Genomic DNA, 22,354 nt, shown 5'->3' on the forward strand with positions numbered 1-22,354 from the left:
GCTTGAATGGATACCTGATTCCTTGCAGCAGAGTTAATACAAGAGAAGTGCCTCTGACTTAATCTGTTAACAATTTTTCCTTATGATAAAAAGCTCCGCTATGTGAAGGTGTTTCTCCTCTCTGATAAGTAATTATCATATGTTCCCAGGGCTCAGTATTGGGGCCAGTTCTGTTTAATATCTTTACCAATGATCTGGAAAAGGGGATTGAGTGCACCCTCAGTAAGTTTGCAGATGACACCAAATTGGGCAGGAGTGTCAATCTGCTGGAGGGTATGAGGTTCAACAAGGTGAAGTGCTGGGTCCTGCACTTTGGTCACAACAGCCCCATGCAACACTACAGGCTTGGGGAAGAGTGGCTGGAAAGCTGCCTGGCTGAAAAAGACCTGGAGGTGTTGGACGACAGCCGGCAGAATATGAGGCGGCCGTGTGCCCAGGTGGCCAGGAAGGCCAACAGCATCCTGGCTTGTGTCAGGAATAGTGTGGCCAGCAGGAGCAGGGAGGTGATTGTTCCCCTGTACTTGGCGCTGGTGAGGCCGCACCTGGAATACTGTGTCCAGTTTTGGGCCCCTCAATACAAGAAGGACATTGAGGTGCTGGAGCATGTTCAGAGAAGGGCAACGAAGCTGGTGAAGGGTCTGGAGCACAGGCCTTATGAGGAACGGCTGAGGGAACTGGGGTTGTTTAGTCTGGAGAAGAGAAGGCTGAGGGGAGACCTTATCACTCTCTACAACTGCCTGAAAGGAGGCTGTAGTGAGGTGAGTGTTGGTCTCTTCTCCCAAGCAACAAGCAACAGAACAAGAGGAAATGGGCTCAAGTTGCACCAGGGGAGGTTCAGATTGGATATTAGGAAAAATTTCTTCACGGAAAGGGTTGTCAAGCATTGGAACAGGCTGCCCAGGGAAGTGGTTGAGTCCCCATCCCTGGAAGTAGTTAATAGACATGTAGATGTGCTGCTTAGGGACATGGTTTAGTGATGGACTTGGCAGTGTTAGGTTAATGGTTGGACTGGATGATCTTAAAGGTCTTTTCCAACCTAAACAATTCTGTGATTCTGTCTAGAAAAACTGAAGGTACATTTTCTTGCAAAATTGGTCATACTGCCTGTCTCTTCTGTTCTTTGTTTCTACATGCAAAATGTGTCTATTAATATAGTGTTCATGATAAAATCAGAATCTAATATGTAAGTCCATAGCACATGAGAAAGAAGTGTAGTACTAGCACTCAAAGTCTTATGTTCTCCTACAAATTTTTTAGAAGATGTATTGTACCTCCATTTTCCCCTACTGTTTCTTCTATTTGGAAACCATTCTCTTTAAATTTCCTTGGCTACATTTTCTACAACTAAAAAATTCCTACTAATCCATGGGTCTAGGGAAGTTCCCTTAGAATGGGTTCTCTCTTAAGATAGGCCATGAGATCTTTCACCAGAAGCTGAAAGTTCACTGAGTGATTCTGTAGGAAAGATTACTGTTCTGTAGGAAAGATTACTGTTCTGGGGTTGGTGGGGGTTTTGTTTGGTGGGCTTTTTTTTTTGCTTTTTTGCTGTTTTTTGTTATAGATAATAATAAAAGAAAAGAGACTTATTTGTTGAAAAGTGGAGGTGTTGATTTTTCAGATGCTTGCTACTCTTAAATAAATGCAAAGAATCTATGAATTGTACTTGGGAGTCACATCCAACTTAGCCACTAGATGCATATTTGCAAGGCAGAGTCTGAGGAACACAAATTAAATGAATGCTTAATGAGTACCTTTAAAATAAAAACAAACCAAAACAACCTTTAGTTGACACCTGGTCTTTAGGATGTGAGAGGAAGGTTACAATGTACACATTGTTTGTGTTTGTGATTTTTAAAAAGTTTTGGCAATTCTCATTTTGTAACAAAAGAGTTGTGATTTAAAGTATTTGTTATTTTTTTCTTTCTTTTTTCTGTCTCCTAGGGTCTCCAAGCAGCTCAGAAAGAAGCTCAGATTAAAGTTCTTGAGGGACGCCTTAAGCAGACAGAAATTACTAGTGCTACTCAAAACCAACTGCTGTTTCATATGCTAAAAGAAAAAGCTGAGTTAAATCCCGAACTTGATGCTTTGCTGGGTCATGCTTTGCAAGGTAATTTTGTCATCTTGTATTCTGAATAGTCAACTGCATGTCATGTTTGCTTTTCATGCATGCTGTACTGGGCGTTCTAGGCTATTTCTTTTCTGAATAGATGCTGTATTTTAACATCTTACTTAAACTCTATTTCACAATTGATATGCATGTATGTAATTTTTAAATATATCCCCTTGGCAGTGAAATGTAGGAAATATTTTTTTTTATTGAGAATTTTTAAATTCAAATAATCTGCTTGTTATTTTTACAAAAGACTATGCATTTACAATTTCATATGATATTAACCTCTGAATGTGAAATTCTAAATATGCAATGCTGTTCAATCATCATATGTTAGTGATTTTGAAAGTGGCATCATACCCTGTTACGGCATCTATTCTACTTCTCATGAGATGACATTAAGAAAAATTTAGAATACATTTGGGTACTTCTGTTCTATTTCTTTTTATAAATGGATATGTTTTGATTGGAGTGTTGCTTTTGTTTCCTTGTTGCTGTTATTTACACAGACCTAGATAGCATACCGTTGGGTAAGTATGTTTAGCTTTCTGTGTACTGTACAGCTGCATGAGTTACTAATTCATTCATGTTCACTAACAGGTGCATCTTAGAATTTGTGAGTTTGTGAAGTTTGCATGAACTATTCTGTAAATGTCCTCATTATCATGAGCTTACAGAGCATTTCTTCCTTTCTGAAACCACCCATAGCCCTCATGTTAGTTAGATTTGTCAGATAAGAAGTGAACACAGTAAGCAGAGCAGTATTTCAAATTTATGACTTACTGCTTATGAACCTACAGTATGTTCAGACTACATAAAGCTATTTTGTGATATACTACCCCTGTAGTTGTGACAAATTCTGCTCATCTTTTTAGGTCGGGAAAAAAAAAAAATTCTTAACATGCAGGTCATTTTTAACCTTTTACAGATAGCTTATTTTGTAATGTAAATATTTTACAGAATGCAGACTATATCTCAGTTTTTCAATTGGGTTTAGTTACTGACTTCACTGATTTTGAGGAGATGAGTCTTCTGTAGTTGTTGCTTTTAAATTATTCTGAAATAAATTACACTTTTCTCCCCTCCCTTGCTCCTATCCACAAAATCGGCTGTGTTTGAAAGTTGAAAACAATATTCCTGATGTCAGTAACAATTCCTTTTGTATTGTCTTATATTACTTCTAATCTCATTATGCTGTCCTGTGCTAGTTTGCATAGGCATTTGAAACATTTCAAAAGCACAAGACTGCCTGAAAGCACATAGATCATCTGGTGTAAGCTGGCAAGATCTTTGCCAGCTTCCTGACAGGTGACACCTGAACATCTGTGTCAGGGCATCTTGCTGCATACGGCCAGTATTTATTCAGGAACCTCAGTGGTTTTTAATATCATAGTCTATCTAAAATAGACCCTTAATGTGTGTGCATGTGTGTGTGTTCACCCCGGTTGGAGTAAGAGCAATGCTTCTCCAGTCAGGAAGTTAGTATTGCATTTTCTTTAGCTCTGGACAGGCTTTTACTTATTAACAGCATCTGGAGCAGTGAAAAGACACTTGTTAAATGCATTGTAACAGTAGCTCTATTGTGAAATTTTTTGTAGAGTGTATCTCATTTTAACACTTTGCAAGCATGACCTGAGGCTTTTAAAACACCTAAGCCAGTCAGGACTATGCTAACACTTTAGAGGAAGGAAGACTTCACTGTGGGTGCATTTCAGCTGAATATGCCATACTAACCTCAGTCCACACTGAAATCCAAACTGTTGACAGTCTGTGTTTTGTACATCACTGGTGGCTAAACCTTTTGAGCTGCAGGGAGCTCAGACGCTGCTGTAGCGAGGCTTCGAGGCTGGGACTGCCAGCTGGTCACCAGAGACTCTGTTGGCACAGGGGCTCCCTGGTATCCTGATGCGATTCCCAGAGGTGGGAGTGTGGGTGGCAGCAGATCCTGAGACCAGTTTCACTAGGCTGCCCGACAGCTCAGTGGCAATATCCAGCCAGCCCCACCCCAAGCAGAGGAGTTGCACTTCCAGGATGCTTGTGAACCATTCCCTTGATGCCTACTTTCAGCTCCAATATCTTCAGAAGTTCTTAGCCATTTGAATGCACTTGGCTTGAAGTTTGGGCAATCCCCAGTGTGGTTGTGCACCTACATTCAAGTGTAGACTTAAGAAAAGGGGTCAGTCTACAGAAAAGTACATCACGGACTCGGGCTTTGACCCTCAGAATGGGTTTTGAATGCACACCTGCCTTGTGTGTGGATGAACCAGCTGCCATTTGCTATCCTATCTGCTTTTGTGAAGAGTTAACATGATTGTGAAGTTGAGTCCTGAAGTGTGCTGGAGTGACTCCTTTCTGAAGAACTGTAGGAGCTGCTTTTCCTTCCCACCTGTGACATCTGGACATTCGTGGATGTGACTCACAGCCATATATCTGCAGATCTTGAGAGGGCTGGTCAAACATCACTTCCTCTGGATGAACTATGCTGGTGTGCTCCATTGTACTGGTACTCACCAGTTGCCTCTGCGTGAGGATGAAGACAAGTCATCAGAAAAGCTCTCCACTGTTCTATAATCATCGGTTTATTAGCAGTCATCTCAGCTGCTCCTCGCAAGCAGTACTGCCTTTACTAACTTTATTGCTCCTCTCATCTCTTCTCGCTCAGGACTTCTTGCAGAATCTTGCTCTTCTGCCTCTTCTCATTTCTTTTTGTTGATTCTGTGTGCTAGTTTCTACCTGGGGGCTTCCTGCAGTCTTCCTGAGCTGAATTGCAGACAAACTGAAGAAAAATACCAATACATGTCAGGTCAGATGAGTGTGAGCCTACAAATAAAATCCCATCTCTTGTGGCCATCCCACACTTTCTGCTTTGTTACCTGTAAAAGCCGTTCGCAAGTTCTTTATGAGAAGGGGATGAAGTAACTTCACCCTAATATGAATCTTATATTTAAAAAAAATGCATTTATTTTATTGATGCTGCTTTTTTATTGATGCTGCTTTTGTGCCTTGCTAGAAGGAGCAGTACTCTAGATCCCCTCTTCTGCAGAAGACATAGAATAATAACGTGTATAGAAAAGGTTTAATGTGGGCTCAAATCCAGGATGAAACAAACAAGAAAGTTCAGAGCCCTATTCCTGTGACCCTGCTTTCTTTATAGTATTGTTGCATTTCTGATAATTAAGGTTACATTGTTAAAACTAATACAGCAGTTGAGTACCTCTGAAGTGCATTGTTGGTGTTGGTGCTAGATTGGTGTATGGTTTTGACTTTTTCAGGAAACATTTTTAGATGTAGCATAGACAAAAGGCAGCATTTTCCTTTCCTTTTCTTCATTCCTTCTCAGAATTCAACTTGAAACTATATATCTTTCTTCCCTTTGTCCAAAGCATGAACTTGCACTTAAAACACACACATGGACAAACCTATTTTAATATGGGTACCAAATATAGCGGTACTATGCATTACAAATGGTATCTGCTTTATGGCATAAATTAAGTAAATAAAGTGTCTCTAACAATAAAGATGTAATGGAATGGCATTAGAAGGTTGTTTAATCCTGAAAACTTCATGAGTATCTTCAAAAATAAGGGACTTTGTTTGCAGGAATGTATTACCTATGTCCTTAAACGGTGCTTAAAATGTATTATTAGAATAGCGTGCAAGTTAGGGGATTTGGTTTCCCAACAGTTTGGAATTGATTGTATGTATGCCCCGGACTGGTGGTCTCAGCTTAATGTTTTGCACCGTTTGCATGCAGACATGTTAATCTGATGTTTGACAGTGTTAGTGTGAAACGCATGCTGGTTTTGTCTTTTGTGGACAGGTTTGTGTATCCATTTTACTTCAGGAGCGTTTCTACTGAACAGTTTAATTTTACAATTAGCTTCCATACAATTAACTTCTTTTTAGGAAGCAGTTCTATAGTATTAAATGGTGGCATCATCCTGTTTTGAAAGCTAAATGCTTATATACTAATAAAGTGCTTGCTTCTTGTCAGCCCAAATGGTGCCGTTCTATATAAGCTGAGGCTGAGCCTCAGCTCACTAGCTAGTTAAAAATACTTTTTTTTTTTTTCATTAGAACCAGGCTGATTCTGTCTTAGAACAAGAAGATTACAAAAAAAGAGGAGGAAGAGACATCCTTACTGTCCATTGATTTAAATCCTGTCTCTTCCACATCTTGCAGTTAATTTCCTTTGCTTTATCTTCTTTCTTCCGGACTTCCTTCTAGAATTTATTTCTGGTTTTCTGTCATCCCTGTTGCTCTGCTACAATAGAGAGAGGACCACATTTGGCATAGTATGTCTAGGTGTATGATTTATTTAGATTGTATGAAAAAACTTAGTTTAGATACCAGGAAAATTCAATGGGGACGGGCTAGCAAATAGTTAAGATATTTTCAAAATCCCTGCCTTTTGTATGCTCTTCATCTACATTCAACGTTGTCTGAGCTGTTTTGTATAGCACTTAAAAACTGCATGTCCTGTTGTAGACGGACAGACTAACACTATTCTTCTGGAAATTTTCTAGAAAATTTGGAAGAGAGTACTGATGAGGATGCCCCATTGCATAGTCCTGGGACAGAAGGAAGGTGAGCAAACTTTGTTAACAGGTAACTGGATCTGGTTCTAGAAAAATTACGGTCATTTTCTTTTTTTATAACACATCATGTATCCAGTAGAAGATACTTCTGACATTGTTTTGTTACACTTTGCCCCCCATTTCAATAGAAAGAAGAATCAAATAAAAATACACATTTTGCAAAAACGTAACTATTTTCTTTCTAACTGTGATGCAATTTTTCTTTTAGTTCATTATCTTCAGATCTTTTGAAGCTTTGTGGTGAAGTCAAACCCAAAAGCAAGGTAGGCTGTACAATGATAATAATTCATCTGCATGTCTTTTAAATGATTCTGTGATTCTGTAATAATTCATACTATAATGGCACTACCTGGAGAATGCTCTTGCTTTGCTCTAGAGACATTAATGAACGAAGACATGCAGAAGGTGAACTGACGTACTGTTCATGTGATTTGTATGTAATATGCTTTTGTGTGATACTCTCTCTGAGAAGCAATGATAAAAATTATACTTTTTCAATATTTTGTAGTTGAATTTTTACAGTTTAGTATTAAATAGGCTGCAGTTTCATGTTAATGCCAATGCGAACTGTGAATGTGCAATTTGCTTCTGTGGTCATAGAAATGTAAAGGAAGTTAATAAATTAAATAGAATTTTGACCTCCAGGCTCTTAATTACAGTTCTCATTGGAGGAATATATCTAGGCTGGCTGCAGTTTAGTATTAATGGCAGTGGTAAGTGGAAATGTGTGTCCCGATTGCAGTTTTGCTTCAGTGCTCACAGGAGTATAAACCAAGTTTGCAAAGTAAATAGAAGCTTAGCCTCCACCCTTCGAACTGCAGTTGGCTTTGGAGGAATATATCTAGGTTGGCTGTTGCATTATTGGTAGCCTTCATTGGTGTGCAGCTCTTTGGGCAGGTAAACTTGGTGAGTTTGGTCTGAAAATGTTGGCACAAAATAGACATGTTGTTTTTGTAATGGCTCTGTTCAAACTGGACCTTTTGTCTTCCCCAGTGGCCTTTCTTTCCCTTGAGGAATAGATCTTAATTTCACAGCACCATCACACCTAATGTGTATGATCAGTTTTTTAGGAATGATGGTGTTGCACAAAGATTGGCTCCTTTGTGAGGTTTTCTGTTGTTTTCAAATTGTTGAAATGCTGAGCGAATCTTAATTCATGCTGGCCTAAACTACTTTTGAAGTGACATAAACTAAGAAAGAAGCAGAGTTTGTATATCAGAAGAAACATCAGTGTAAGAAGTCACACCAATGTAATTGTAGCTATTTAAATTTACACCTCACTTTATTCCTCTCTGCTTTGTAACATTTCGTTTGGCTAAACCTTAGGAGATTAATATTGTACTCCTGAAGTATTGACAGGCACTTGTAGTTGGTTGAAAGGATATCCTTGGAAACCAGTTGTCAAATCAGTGTTTCGTGCTGTTGAATTTGACTTGCCTCCTCTGAAATTGTTGCCAAAGAGTAGATTAGTTTCCAATGGTAGTTGCCAAGTGATTGAGGGGGATGCTAATTACCAGCTAATGATAAGCTTAAATGTGGCACTCTTGACACATACTGTGAAATGTTTAAGTCCCAATTTGGTTTTTATGTGTCTCCAGGCCCGCCGAAGGACCACTACCCAGATGGAATTGCTATATGCAGACAGCAGCGATTTAGTCCCTGACAGTAGTGCTGCAGACTCTACTTTGGCTGGCCCTCTTCCATCAGTTGCAGAAACCCAAGGAAGTGGCATGGCTGCTGACACAAATGATACTTCTGCTAGGGACAGAGAGTTTATTCCCCCACCATCTGGCTTACCTTCTAAGATAGGCAGCATGTAAGTTTGGCCATGCTGTACTAATTATCCTTCGCTTTTAAAAAATGCATGTTGCCAATTTCTTTTAATCTATTATTTTAACTTTAGAAAGGAGGTTGATATACTTGAAGCTTACTAAATAATACTGACAAAGCTCCTTCTTTTCTACCAGCACCACTCTAGAAAGCGTATGTAATGCGTTTCTTACTGAAGATACATGTTCTGTTAAGTTGCTTCGTCATGGTAAAATTATTGTAACCTTGTTTCTAAGAAGCTGGAAAAATCCATGTAGTGCCTTGGATACTTTGCTATGTTAGTGCTATGAGAAATACACATTCTAGGGAGCTAGTGAGAATCTGCTCAGAGCAGCAGAGAGATTTAAAAAAAAATAAAACCACCCCAAAAACCAAACCAAAAACTTTGTATAATGTAGTAATAGTATCCATATATGGTCCTAACTATTAGGTAAAATCTTTCTGTGAGTCATCTTGGGTGGACCATGCTTAAAATGAAGAAATCTATACAATAGTAGAGCATGCAAGTATAAAGTTGAAAGAAACATGTTGGATAGTATGAATCCTCAAAAATCCTTTCTATTTGCAGGTTGCATTTACCTGCAGAACAGATTTACTAATTGAAAGTATTACTTGATGCCATATAGAACTAAAAATGTTATTTTTGTCTCTTTACTTTGGGGCCAGTAGGTGTCTCACACATGCACGCTATTTTTTTCACTTGCTCTTGCTGTTCTTCTTATATCTACCAATATCACTGTTGTTTATTAGCCATTTACTGCTAGAGACCCTTTTCTTGGCTTTTTAGGCACTAGCTCCTGTATTGCAAAAATTCATGCGTAAACTGAATGCACTTGCCACATTCAGTGATATGGAAACACTGTGTCACGTAGCTATCTTCATGTTACAGATTCTGGAATTAGGCATCTTTCACTCTCCATCTGTCCTATTTGCATAATGTTTTTACAGCAGTCTCCATCTAATGTACATTTGCAATTTGTATTATTTTTACTATGTATTTCTAGCATCTGCTTGAGGTGGCAATCATGAACAGTAAAACACTGCTGACAGCAATTATTAACCCATGCTGATGGCTTCAGTGCTTTTTACAAGTAGAATCTGCTTGGAAAGAATGCTCTTGGGGGTGAGGATAGGTGAAAAAAAACCACTTGTTTCAGCAGTTAGTGTGAGATCACAAAAGACTTTTGAAGCTTCAAGATTTAAAACGTCAAGTGTTATGACCTGGCATCCAAGACTCAGGTAATACCAACTTTTGCCTCACTCCATCTTCTAGAATGTATCCATTTGTGAAAGTGAGCCAGCCACGAGGCAAACCAGGATTTTCCAAAAACTGCATTCTGTGAGCATTAGAGAGTTACGTGCTGTCAGTAAGTCAATTCAATCAGCAGTAGGCCTCACATTTATTTTGGTTTGTTATTGGTCACGTTTTAGCAGATAAGTGATCAAAAATTCCCACAATCAGTCTGCAGTGAATTCCTCACTGTAATTGAGATGCTTTTTCAAAACTAGAACTCAGTATACTTTATACAGTATTGCTATTTTTGCTGGTCACTGGTCATTGTTGAAGAAAGTTTCTCTTTGTGAGTCATCTGGCCTTCCTGTATGGGTCTGTAGTGCCATCATATCTCTTGCAATAAAATACATTCTGGAGCAGATTGCAGTCTTATCTGCAATAAATTTTATCTCCCTTGTGCCACTTACTTAAGTGGTATTCAGGGATGTAGAAGCAGTAGTAGTGATCCAAAATACACATTCTTGAAGTGACAGAAATTAATTATATGCTTAGGTGCAAATCTAGGTGTCTGCATATGCACAAACTGCTCCACTCTGGAAACCCCTCAGTTTTCTCAGATCTGTGGTGATTCAGAGAGGCACCTAAATGCATGTGGGCAACACTTTGTTTGGAATTCCGTTTACAAAGATAGCTAGTGCCATTGTCCCTTGATATGCTCAACTCCTCTACAGCAGCCTCTTTAGAGTAGAGTGGTCTCCTGTAGGTCTTGTGCCAGCTCTGTTCGGTTGTCTGATATCCTGGGAAATCTAAAAGGGTGCTGGAAACCTGTAATTAGGTGTGTGTCTTGCTCCTTTTCATTGAGGTGATTGACATCATGCACCTGTTTTTTACATCTATGCTTAGGAAGTTTATTCCAGCAAGATTGCTGCATTTTTATAATACCTGCACTTCCAGGCTTTCAAAAAAGATTCATAATATGATCATGCTCTTTGCACCTTCTTCTGAGGATGTGCCACTGTGGAGTCAAAGATGGAAGACTCAAGGGGCAGGTAGAGAGTGAGGAAGAGGGAGCTGGCTCCATTTCTGAGTGTGCAGGATGCTGGTGTGAGGCAGAGGAGCTTGGGTTCCAGTTTCTGGTGTGGTTTGTTTAATCTAGTAGTTGCACAGTAGAGACATAGACAACCATGGCAGTGGAGACTATAACCCAAGTTTGTCATCCTTGCTGAAAGATCTAGCTATTGGACTGATCATAGGATTTGCCTTGTGACCCGAGGACTTTTGGATTCCTAAATGTATACTGGTCCAGTGTAGAGAGGGAGGGAGTGTGTCCTGTTCCGCCTCTTTTTATGTCCTTTGCAGAGCATGCCTAGAGGTATTGGAGCCTGCAGAGAAATGGGTGCTCTGGCCTTGAGGAGGGAATTGAACCCACCTTCTCCCCTTCTTTTTGTGTACTTTAACTGCTAGGCTTTTGTGCAAAACCAGGCAGGTTATCACTTGTCCTTCTTTTCCTGTCTCTTGAAGACCCTGGGGGAGCTCTAGGGTCTGCACTCAACACTTGGCACTAGGTCCTACAGGTAGGACCTTCACCTTCCTATTAGGGCTTGTGTTCAGTGTGCATGTGATCACTTGAGACAGTCTCAGCTACTTGAGTCAAGTTCTTGGCTGTGCTGTCCTTGTTAAATTGTGTTATACTGCATGCCAGTACCCAGATGGATTTTATATAGCACAGACTTCCCCTCAAGGGAAACTGGTACAGCTTTTCTCCTGCAGAGAGGTTGCAGCTATGTAGATCCAGAGCCTGTAGAGCTCTGAGACCAGATGCTAGTAACTGTGTCAGGCAGGTGCTCTGCCAGCTGAACTTGGTCTGCTTAATAAAGTTGTGTGGCACAAAAGCACTTTCAGAATCTGCTTTCTCTCTTTCAGTGAGTGTTTCTGGTCCTTATATTCATAGAAACAACTTCTAAACGCACACAAAGGATAAACCAAAGCAAGTGTCACTTTTCTGATTGCCTAGCTAATGAGAAATGGGAGTTCGGAAGAGTGGAGACCATCCAGATTCCCTTCTTTTTTTATCTGTGGTGAAATGACGACATTTGGGTGTCAGCATTAATATTGCACTCTTGATGTTTTTGCTATTTTTAGTGGGGATTAAAAGGTAGGGAGAAAGACTACAGTGACTGTGAACTGGAATTATTTCAGAGCAAAAACTAGAGAGACAAAGGAGGGACGGAAAGCAAGGAAGAAGAGAAGGGGGGACAAAGAGAAGCAATGTTATAATAGTCAGGCTGTCAATGGGAAATACTTTTTCTTACTTCCTAATTTTGAATTTGGTATTGAAACATGAATATGTTAATGCAAAGTTTAATTTATATGTGAGAGTCATCATGATTTCTCTGTTCTTTAATTCATATGTGAGAGTCATCGTGAGTTCTCTGTTCATGTCTGTAAGTGGTCTATTGTAGAAGTGGAATATGAAATTTTAGATCTTAGTCAGACCTTCCATCTTCTCTGTGGTCTTAATTTGAGATGCATACTCCACTGTATTTCTTTTAGTCAGTGTCTTTTATTATTGAATTAGCAGATCTCCTTTGCATATTCAGTATCTGGCTCTTTATATGTTGATGAACTGTGAAAGTTAATAAACTTGGTGTATTTTTATATTAAAATGTGAGAGCAAATTTAGAGTCCATAGAATCAAGAGAGACAATAATAGATTAAGCCCAATCTGAAATCTGAGTGGGAGAATGACAGCTAATGTAAGAAAAGCAATTTTGTAAAGGGCCTTAAAATAAGATAATGATTCCTTTTGCTTTAGTTCTAGACAGCCATCTCTGTCAGAGAAGAAGATACCTGAGCCTTCACCTTTAGCAAAAAGAAAAGTCTATGAGAAAACAATGGAAAAGACAAAGGCAAAAGAACAAAAACTGTAAGATTCTTTTAAATTTATTTTCTCTGACATAATTTAAACCTTGAGTATACTTCCTTGAAAAATAAATCTGTATTTTTCTATTTCTTTAATTCTAGGAGAGTTTTTATTGTTGGCAGTGAAATTATTAACTGCTCAACTTCTGTGCGTGGGTGGTTTTTTTTTTTTTTTTTTTTTTGTCCCCAGAGTATTTTTCAGTACAAAATAACTCAGGAGCAGAGCCCTGAGAAAATGTCCTTTGGAGCATTTGCAAATGACTCTTTGTTTGGGTTTTTGGTTTGGTTTTGGTTTTTTGTTTGTTTTTTTTTTTTAATGGAAGTCATCAATTTCTCTAAGAAACTGCAGTTTTATAAGAATTTCTTCATTTTACGTATGAGTGTTTTCTGCCTGGAGCTTTCACTGATAGCACATAAACTTTGAACATTGTGTCACCTTGCACTCTGCAGAGGTTTGTAGTCTTAAGTTTATTGCCTTCTCTGGGAAATATCTGTAGCTAGCATTATAATTTTATTTATTCGCTTAAGAAAAGAGCATCTAACATTTGAGGCATGTTGCGTTTAACTTCTCTAACCATTCATAACCTGTTAAAGAAGATGTTCTTTTTTTCTTGTAGCTCAGATTGTGGAGCCCCAGAGGCTAGTCTGTCACCTCCTACTTCCCCACCAAGCCGGCCCCGTAATGAAATGAATGTTTTTAGTCGTCTTACTGTTTCTCAGGGAAACACATCAGTTCAGCAGGATAAGTAAGTCACAGAGGGAAGCCTCAGCCCCCAACCAGGGAACTGCAAAGTGCATTCAAGTTATCAGTGTAGTCTCTGTTAGATATTTTGCCCTTCTCCTGCAAGACAGGAAGAGACATTTCTCGTGTTTTTGTGTAGTTCTCAAGGAAAATATTTTAAACTTCTATGGAACCATTGTAAAAAGAAAACCAATTTCCTGCTGAACCTTGTTTCCTGTTTTCTAGGCTATGTCTGGTGTTTGTAGTTTTAAACCCAAAATAGAAAAGAATGGTAGAATTCTTAGATGTATGTGTATTTGTGTGCGTGTTTACACTTGAAAGTAGGATTTAGCTGACAATTTAGGAAACAGTGCTTTTGATAGTTATTTCGTTATTCCAGTGTTGCTCCAAGTGCTGTCACCCCAGAGGATGGGATGTTGAAATGGCTAGAATACAGCTGTTTAGAGATTATCCAAATTATTGAACAGACTGACTTTAGGAGGTGATCTGGAGGAGCAGATGATGATATTTGTATCTTGTTTAGAAGAAGTAGAGCTCAGTTTCCTGGCATATTAGGCATCTGTTTCTGTAGGAGCCTTACTCCAAATTGTAGTGGACTTGACTTGAGCAGAATCTTTATTGCAGGTTTCAGTACTGATATTGGTGCCATGCAGTGCTTATGAACTGCAACTCAAATTTAGAATAAACTTTTGATTCTGACTGTAGTTAAGACAAGAAATTGCTCTTGTCTGTTTACACTATTGTTTTTTATAAAACTTTGGGTTTTGTCAGTGCTCTACAGAGTTGCCAAGCAGTAGCTTGCAAGGCTTTCAGTAGTTTAACTGTGCTTGTAACTTTATCTTAGCTATGTTACCTTTACCTTATTGCTAACTCCCGCCTAACCCTTTTCATTTTCTCTGGACTGACTTTGAAGTCAAATTGAAACTGCTGCATCTGTTTGATTTGACTTGAAAATGAAGGACATCTTAAGACATACTGCAAATGTTCATGTCTGGGGGGATTTTTTTCTTGTTGTGTGTTTTCTTGGTTTTTATTTTTAAACTTTTTTGAAAATGAGGTGAAGGATTTTGAACTTACGATCATTTGCAAATGGCTGTTCTTATTTCAGTGGGCTATCAATACTTATAATATTTATATTTTTATGATTAACATTTTACATGTTTCTTCTACACTTAACAGGCATTGATGTTCAGAATTTTTTTCTTCCCTTTTGATATTTTCAACAAGCATTATGTTACAGAGATTAAATTATTCATCCATCTTCTCCTTTTACTTTGCCTTTACTTCTGTAAGAAAATGTTGGGGAAATAAGAAATTACTCAGCTGGTGTTACTCAGCTTCTTGGGCTGAGATAGTCTACCAGTACAACTTACTGCTGAGTGCGCTATTTTAAGATTATTATTCCACCCCGCTCCCCATATCATCAGGGGTTTAAGGTATACCCTGAGCAATGCTGCATACTGTATGTGGATTTGCATTGCTTTTCTGAATTGGCCATGCTGTTGTTTGTTCTTCTCATATGGAGCCTTTACTTTGCTGATACCTATATTCTTTCTCCTCACAATTCCACCACTGTTGATTGTAGGTCTGATGAAAGTGATTCCTCTCTGTCGGAGGTACACAGGTACTCTCTCTTTCTCTTTTCTGTTTTCTTGGCATCTCTCACTGAAGTTATTCCAGTTCTTAGGAAATTCATTTTGCTGCATGAATTTTCCTGATACTTGTGCACTGTTTCTCTTTTGCTTTTGCCAGATGTTTAAAAATCTGAAATTTTCATCAAGCATGTCTACCCCTCTCTTTTTTAGGGTGTTCTTTATCATTGTTGAGCATGTCAGGTTTTTTCTTTTTAAATGACGTATGGTATAAACCTTTCCTTAGACATACTCTTTCTCTCTTTGTTTTCTTTAAAAAAAGAGGAGCAGACATTTTCTTAGGTTTTACATGCTTCTCTCTTTCTTTTTGTTTTTCTTGTTCAGTTGTATGCATTGGCTGCTAAAAACTAAATCCCAATGTAAATAAAAATGAGTAGTTTTTTTATTATGTCTTTCTGACAGAACATACAGTGGCTTAAGAGATGAAAGAAATGTCCCCACTCACATTCCTGAACTGTGGCTTAGGATTTTTGGTGCTCGGTGAAAAATTAATTTATCAAGAGAAGGGCAGTCAAAGGGCTAATAATAATGTAATGGTGGCTCTGTCTGGTCATTGTGGCAGTCGTAGCATTTCTTGTCTGTAGATTTCAGAGCACTGCACATAGGTAGATACATAGCTCCGGGACATGTATTTTACGTGGCTTGTCAAGAGAATGAGTGGGTGAGAACAGCAGTGGGAATAACTCAGTCTAGAGGCAGCATGATCCACTGGGGAATACTACAGAGAAAACCATATTAGTTTTGTGTGGTGTTAGAAAACAAAAGCAGAGAGACCTGAATTAATAATAATGATACATTTTTCCTGTATTTTTGAAAACCTAAAAAGGTGCAGATTGAAAGGTGAATGCCCTTCCAAGATGATGAAGTTAATGTCAAACAATTTAAGGCAACATTAATATTAGTAAAATCTATAAAAGGATTGTGGAGGAGTAATGAATTATATGAAGAAAGATGTCCTGAGCAATAAAAATGTATAAAATAATAATTTCTAAGACCATACTAGATAAACCAGCTAACTGCCACGAAGTTAGATAGTATCAGGAAGGACTTCTTCCTTCCTGTAGCAAGCTTCTGGGCAATATTATGGAATTTTTCCATTTTCCTAAAGCATCTGACGCTTTCTTTGTGAGATAGGGCTATGGCTTAGTTCCTTTTTCTCACAGTTACATGTGTAATCCTCAGAAGAGCATGACAGTGAGTCTTAACTGCAAGCTGGTCAGGTCACAGCATTGTGTTGCATGTTTGTGGGCATTACCTTGAGGCTTTCCTACACCCCTCAGGAATCAATGGGGTCTCTGTGTGTGTGTGTGCAGTTGTGTGCATGAGATTTTAGACTGCTAATAATTTTTTGTTTGGTGATGAACTGTGTGATTCTTTTTCAGGCTGAGTTACAGTCTTTTGGCATCACCACACAACTAGCTACAAATCCCCAGGAAGGTTCCTATGGGGTATCTGTACTCCAACCATACTCCCTTTTAGCCATTTGAGTACTAGTGTGGCGTTGGGTACAGGGTGCAGTAGGAACCTTCTTCAGGCACACAAGTTAACAGCAGTTCTCCCAGCCTGCCTGTAGAAGGCAACTGATGTGAAATGCCTGCTGAGTTTGGAATTGGCAGTCTACACTACACTTGCTCCATTTTTCACATGTGTTATTTAGACTAAGATGTCTTTATGCAATTTGCAGTCTTAAGGTTGGGCCTATGAATCCAGGAGCTCTAAGCATCCTGGTTCTTTCAGCATTATGCAGACTTTCCCATATACCTAATACTCAGCATCTTGTCTTTTTACTTTCTTTGCTTTTTTATGTGATTTCCTTTAACTGATAGTCCAGAGTTGACAACTGTTGAAGCTAAACAGTAAAAATCCTTACATAGTTTAGGAAGGGCATTCAGCTGTTCTGCCCATGTAAGAAAACTAGATTAATTTTTTCCCTACATTTAAGTAAATTAATTTGATTTGTGTCTGTTACTGTGCCCAGCTCACATTCTCTTTTTGTCTTTAGGGGGATAATTAACCCATTCCCTGCTTCAAAATGCATCAGATCGTCCCCGCTTCAGTGTATCTATACAGCTGAAGGACATACCAAGGCTGTGCTTTGTGTTGATGCAACTGATGATCTTCTCTTCACTGGATCTAAAGGTTAGGCAAGCTTCACGCATCTGCGCTGCCTACAGAGGCTGCTTTGACAACTTGGGGTATTGTGAAATTCTCAGTTTGCACTTAGTGCTGTAAACACACTGGAAAATTGTGAGCATCCATTTTGAAACATCAGCTGAAGGATTTTCAGTAATTATCTACAGGTTTTTAATTCCAGGGGTAGTATTTGGCTGTTTACTTGTAGTGGAAAAAGTAGCTCTCAAGAATAACATTAACATTTGTTGAGTGATATGATGGAATCAATCACGGTAATGTGCACGTGACATGCAATGCAAATAGCCTCAGGGTAGGGGTAGAGGTGGAAATTAGCACATCTTTGGCTGTGCTGCCTACAGAGTCTGGATAGATTCTTCCTGCCGTAGTTGACTGAGCAGAGCTAAGGCCATTTTCTGCTTCCCCTGTGTACCTCATCCTGTCCCTTCTGGGTGTAAGAGTTGTATGGCTGTTGTGGGAGAGGCTAGATCCAGTAGTCACTAAATAACCTACTGGATGGTGCAACCACTCTATGAACTCTGCAAGCTGGTAGAAATAGTGTTTTGGAAGAAAGGTACAGTTTCTGTGGTTATTCTACTACCTGGCTGTTAAAAACACCAAGGCACATTCTTACAGTGAATTGGCAAACTTCCGGTCTAATAAGTTTTAAGTCAAAGTTTTAGCATTTGTGCAAGTGGATACAAATGCAAAAAAGGACATCTTTTTAGCTTCTGTAAATGTTGCTTGATTAATTTATATTGAGATTTAAAATTTAGTGCCTATGCGGGGCGGGGGGGGGGGGGGGAAGTTTTTTAATTTTTTTTTTATTTTACACCTAGATTTGTGTTCTAAAGGGTTTGTTTGCTTGTTTTTAACATAGGGGTGCTTGCTTTTGTCATATGCTAGCTTCCCATATTTATGGAAGAATTTTTCCCGTATATATTTTTGGAGGGGAAAACTTTACAAAGTATACTTGTACTCAAGAGTATAAGAGTGTAGACAGCAGTTTAATTAAAGTTAAATGTTTTGGAAATTTTTGCTGAAGCAGAAAGCCTCAGCTCGCTGACAGCCATAACACTAGCAGACAGTGCCAATTCAGGAATGCCAATAAGCTTTCAGGTGCATTGCGGATATTGGGCTCTGGTCTTGATAGTTGTGATTTTTAAAGTGGCTGACAAGTTCTTGGTATACTTATCTTCTTCATGCTCTTATAAACACTGCCTACATGAGAAGTTTTCTCTTCATCCTCCCAGTACTTATTCCAGTAAAAAGGTACTTCTAAAATATATGGAGTGATACACACATGTTACAACAAGGAGAGTTTCCTGTGTGGACTCCATTTGTGTTGCAAAAGTCTTGAAAGCTTCTAGGTATCTGGGCCTTTAGTACACACAAGGTTGCAGTATTTAAATTCCTTTGCTACTGAAGGAAAACTGTGACTAAAGCACTTAGGCTGAGATTTTCAGAGGCTCCTAAAGCACCAAATAGTTCGGATCACTTCTCGCCTTTGTAATTTTGTTGTGGCACTCAGTCTTCTGTCATGCTGAGGCTCAAAGCCCCTCCTGATCTATGTTCTTGATGAAGAATGCTTGAATTAAAAATTGAGTAGTTCTCTTGATCTCTCATCATCCAAACTTTACAGGCTCCAAACTGTCTGTTTGACAGTTTGGTGTTGATGTGGGATTTTATCCTTTTAAAATGCTATGGGAAATATGCACATCTTCAGCACAACATTTAATGATTAACCTTGTTTAGTTCTGATGATGGTAGATGATGCCCATGTGTACTCTACAAAAGCAGATTAATTAAATAGGTCTTTAAAAGTGCCTACCAAAATTGAGGGTTATGTATGAGTGCAAATGAATGCATGGACTCTTTTAAATTAATTGAGTTTTGGAAAAATATGTTTTCTGTGGTGTTTCTTTAGTGTTGTTTGTTTGTTTAAAATTTTTACTTTTTAATTTTTCCCTTTTTGCTTGTCTGTCTTTTAGATCGCACCTGTAAAGTCTGGAATCTGGTAACTGGACAAGAGATTATGTCTCTGGGGGGTCATCCAAATAATGTTGTTTCTGTAAAATATTGCAACTATACTAGCCTGGTCTTCACAGTCTCAACCTCCTATATCAAGGTGTGGGACATCAGAGATTCTGCTAAGTGTATTCGGACATTGACGTAAGTATGCTAAACCTTGAATGTCAAGAGTTTAAATGAATCTTACTTTTAGATTAAAAAAAAATACTAGATTTAATTCAATAGTGCAGCACAGTGTACTTTAAGTACACTGTTTGGGGCTGGAGGCTTTCTTTATGCGTTCAGGCTAAGTCAGTTTAGGGCATTGGTAATATATGGAAACACAAAACAATTTGCATTCGTGCCTATAGTGTTTTATCAAATGTTCAGTATTCATAATTGGCTTATTATGAATACATAATAAAGGAGTTTGTTTTCTCTCCTCCTTTGCCCCTTCCTCCCTGTACTCAGGTCTTCAGGCCAAGCAATGCCTGGTGATGTGTGTTCAGGAAGTACTAACAGAACAGTTGCTATTCCAGCTGGAGAAAACCAGATCAATCAGATTGCATTAAATCCAACCGGCACATTCCTCTATGCGGCTGCTGGAAACTCAGTGAGGATGTGGGACCTGAAAAGGTACTGAACACCAGTAGAAGAGAATGTTGTTTAGGGGGTTACATGTGCCTATGAAACAAAGTCAATGAAATGTTTTCTGTTTATGGTAATGTCCATAACCTGGGCAAAATATGGTCAAGATATGGATCAACTAATCCATGTCATGGTGGTTACTGAGATAGTGGAGGTGCTCATAATCTCCTTGTGTGTTAAGGTTATGGTGAATTGTTTCAGTAAAAATGATTGGAAAAATCATAGAATAGTTTGGGTTGGAAAGGACCATTAAAGGTCATCTAGTCCAACCCCTGTAATGAGCAGGGACATCTTCAACTAGATCAGGTTGCTCAGAGCCCCGTCCAGCCTGACCTCGAATGTTTCCAGGGATGGGGCATCTACCACCTCTCTGAGCAACCTGTTCCCAGTCTTTCACCACCCTCACTGTAAAAAAAAAAAAAAAAATTCTTCCTTATGTCCACTCTAAATGAACCCTCTTTCAGTTTAAAACTATGATCCCTTGTCCTGTTGCTGCAGGCCTTACTAAAAAGTCTGTTCCAATTTTTCTTATAAGCCCCCTTTAAGTACTGAAAGGAGAAACACAAGAAAGGAAAAAAAGGGCAAAGCACATTGAAAGGAAAAACACAAGGTTTTGTTTAAGACAGATGCTATAAAACAGACTCTTGTAAGGTGACAGATGCATGAATTCTGACTACTAATTGTTGATGAGATGATGAAAGCCAACGGATGTGACGGAATGTGATATAATATGGGGCTATGATAGCCACACTATAATAGCACTTTTCCAAACAGAACCCTTACCCAGAGAGTGCATTCAAAATACAGAGAATACTTTGAGGGGTCTGATTTGTCTTTACTTTAAAATTTTTTTAATATTTATTTTACATAAATAGAAGCTTTTGTTTACATTTAACATAGATTTAACATTTACACATGGATATGAGCAATAGAGTACACGTAACCAGGGGATGAACAGTGAAAGCACGGGGAAAATAGAGATCCATTCTGGCAGAAACTGTGCTATAGATTGTATTGGACATATGAAAAAAATTACAAATCCTCATTTCTTATCTTATTCCTGAAGATTTCAGTCCACAGGAAAGCTAACTGGTCACCAGGGTCCTGTTATGTGCCTTACTGTGGATCGAATTTCCAATGGACAAGATCTTATTGTCTCTGGTTCAAAGGATCATTATATAAAGGTAAACCGTTAGTATTTGCTTCTTTATTTTAACTCTTCACATTAGCATGGGATGCAGGCGTCAGCAGAAGTGACTCATGTCTCCATATCTGAAACGTGATAGCCAAGATGGAATTCTTTCATCAGTTATAGATTATGTTCAGTCTTAATAAACGCTTATCACTTCAGTGCTATTTTTATTTGGATGGTTGTCTGTAGTTAAACTCTTTCTTAATCCCCAGTAAGGTGGGCATCAGGTGCATGAAGTCTTGGAGAAATATTCATAACACCTACTCTTAAGTAACATTTAGCTCTTGAAAGTATCTTAAGTCAGTGCCTCTGTTTCAGAGTGCAGACCTAATTGCCTCAGCAGAGCCACTCTGTGTGCTCCCCATGGAAAATAGTCTGGGGTCTAGCCTAGGCTTTTGCTTAAGTGTTGCCCAAGTTCTGGAGGGGGGAAGGAGAGAGAGGTCAGCACATCTCAGCCAAGGTGCCCACTCTATTTGGTTTATTCATTAGCATGCAGGTTACTCTTGAGTTGTGTTCAAAGCATAGCCAGTCATGTTACAATACTTTTCCTACTTCTTGGCATTGTGATTAATTCACTCAAGGATAGGGAATCTGTTTTTTTGGGGGGGAGGGGGGGTCAGGGGCAGGGGGCAGGGCTGCTGGCTGGTGGGATGTGGTGTGGTTTGGTTTGGTTTTTTTTTTTTTTTTTTTTGGGCCCACCTCAGCCAGGGGGGTATTTGAACCCACAAGCTCCTGTTTCTCAGGAGTATGCCCAAACCACCAGATTATGAGAACTATACATCTTCCCCATAAAGCTGACCCTTACGCTGCAAAGAATGTGTTATTCATGAGGCTAAAGAATGAGCAAGATACTCTAGCTTGTTGTAATGCAGTACCCTTTATTCTGGTCTTTATACTTCTCACACACTGGAAAAAGTGTATAAACACATCTGGGAGTGGAGCAGGAGCCAGAACCTGAGTGAGCTTTCTCACTGAGCTGGGCTTTCTCTTTTTGACATTATCCTGCAATTCTTGGATGCTTGGCTGCGCACTGGGACAGCCTTAGAAGGCTGCCTGGGAGGTGGGTGCACAGCTGGACTTCTTGGTCCATGGATTTGAATCCTATCAGCAGTCCCTGTGGTTGGAGGCCAGAGGATTCTTAGGCAGTAGGATGATGGAGAGGGGCACTCTGATAATTACTTCTCTGCACAGTTCAGAGTATCGGGTTAGTTAAGAGCTACCATACTGGCACAGTAACAAGTGTAGGATCTCAGTAAGGACAACAGGATATGATCATGCAATGCAAG

General features: G+C 39.1%; 1 protein-coding gene across 1 annotated transcript in view; it reads left to right on the forward strand.

The window, feature by feature from the left end:
- KIF21A (kinesin family member 21A) overlaps positions 1-22,354 on the forward strand; it is a 91,751-nt gene that overhangs the window by 63,312 nt on the left and 6,085 nt on the right. Inside the window, exons 23-34 of the mRNA XM_075727761.1 lie at positions 1,942-2,107; positions 2,620-2,640; positions 6,637-6,697; positions 6,917-6,971; positions 8,307-8,524; positions 12,588-12,698; positions 13,312-13,440; positions 15,022-15,060; positions 17,091-17,227; positions 19,210-19,390; positions 19,700-19,864; positions 20,943-21,060. Coding sequence (XP_075583876.1) covers positions 1,942-2,107; positions 2,620-2,640; positions 6,637-6,697; positions 6,917-6,971; positions 8,307-8,524; positions 12,588-12,698; positions 13,312-13,440; positions 15,022-15,060; positions 17,091-17,227; positions 19,210-19,390; positions 19,700-19,864; positions 20,943-21,060 — 1,401 coding nt within the window. The remainder of the gene's footprint in view (positions 1-1,941; positions 2,108-2,619; positions 2,641-6,636; positions 6,698-6,916; positions 6,972-8,306; positions 8,525-12,587; positions 12,699-13,311; positions 13,441-15,021; positions 15,061-17,090; positions 17,228-19,209; positions 19,391-19,699; positions 19,865-20,942; positions 21,061-22,354) is intronic.

Source organism: Pelecanus crispus, chromosome 1 (genome assembly GCF_030463565.1).
Source record: "Pelecanus crispus isolate bPelCri1 chromosome 1, bPelCri1.pri, whole genome shotgun sequence".
Lineage (NCBI taxonomy): Eukaryota > Metazoa > Chordata > Aves > Pelecaniformes > Pelecanidae > Pelecanus > Pelecanus crispus.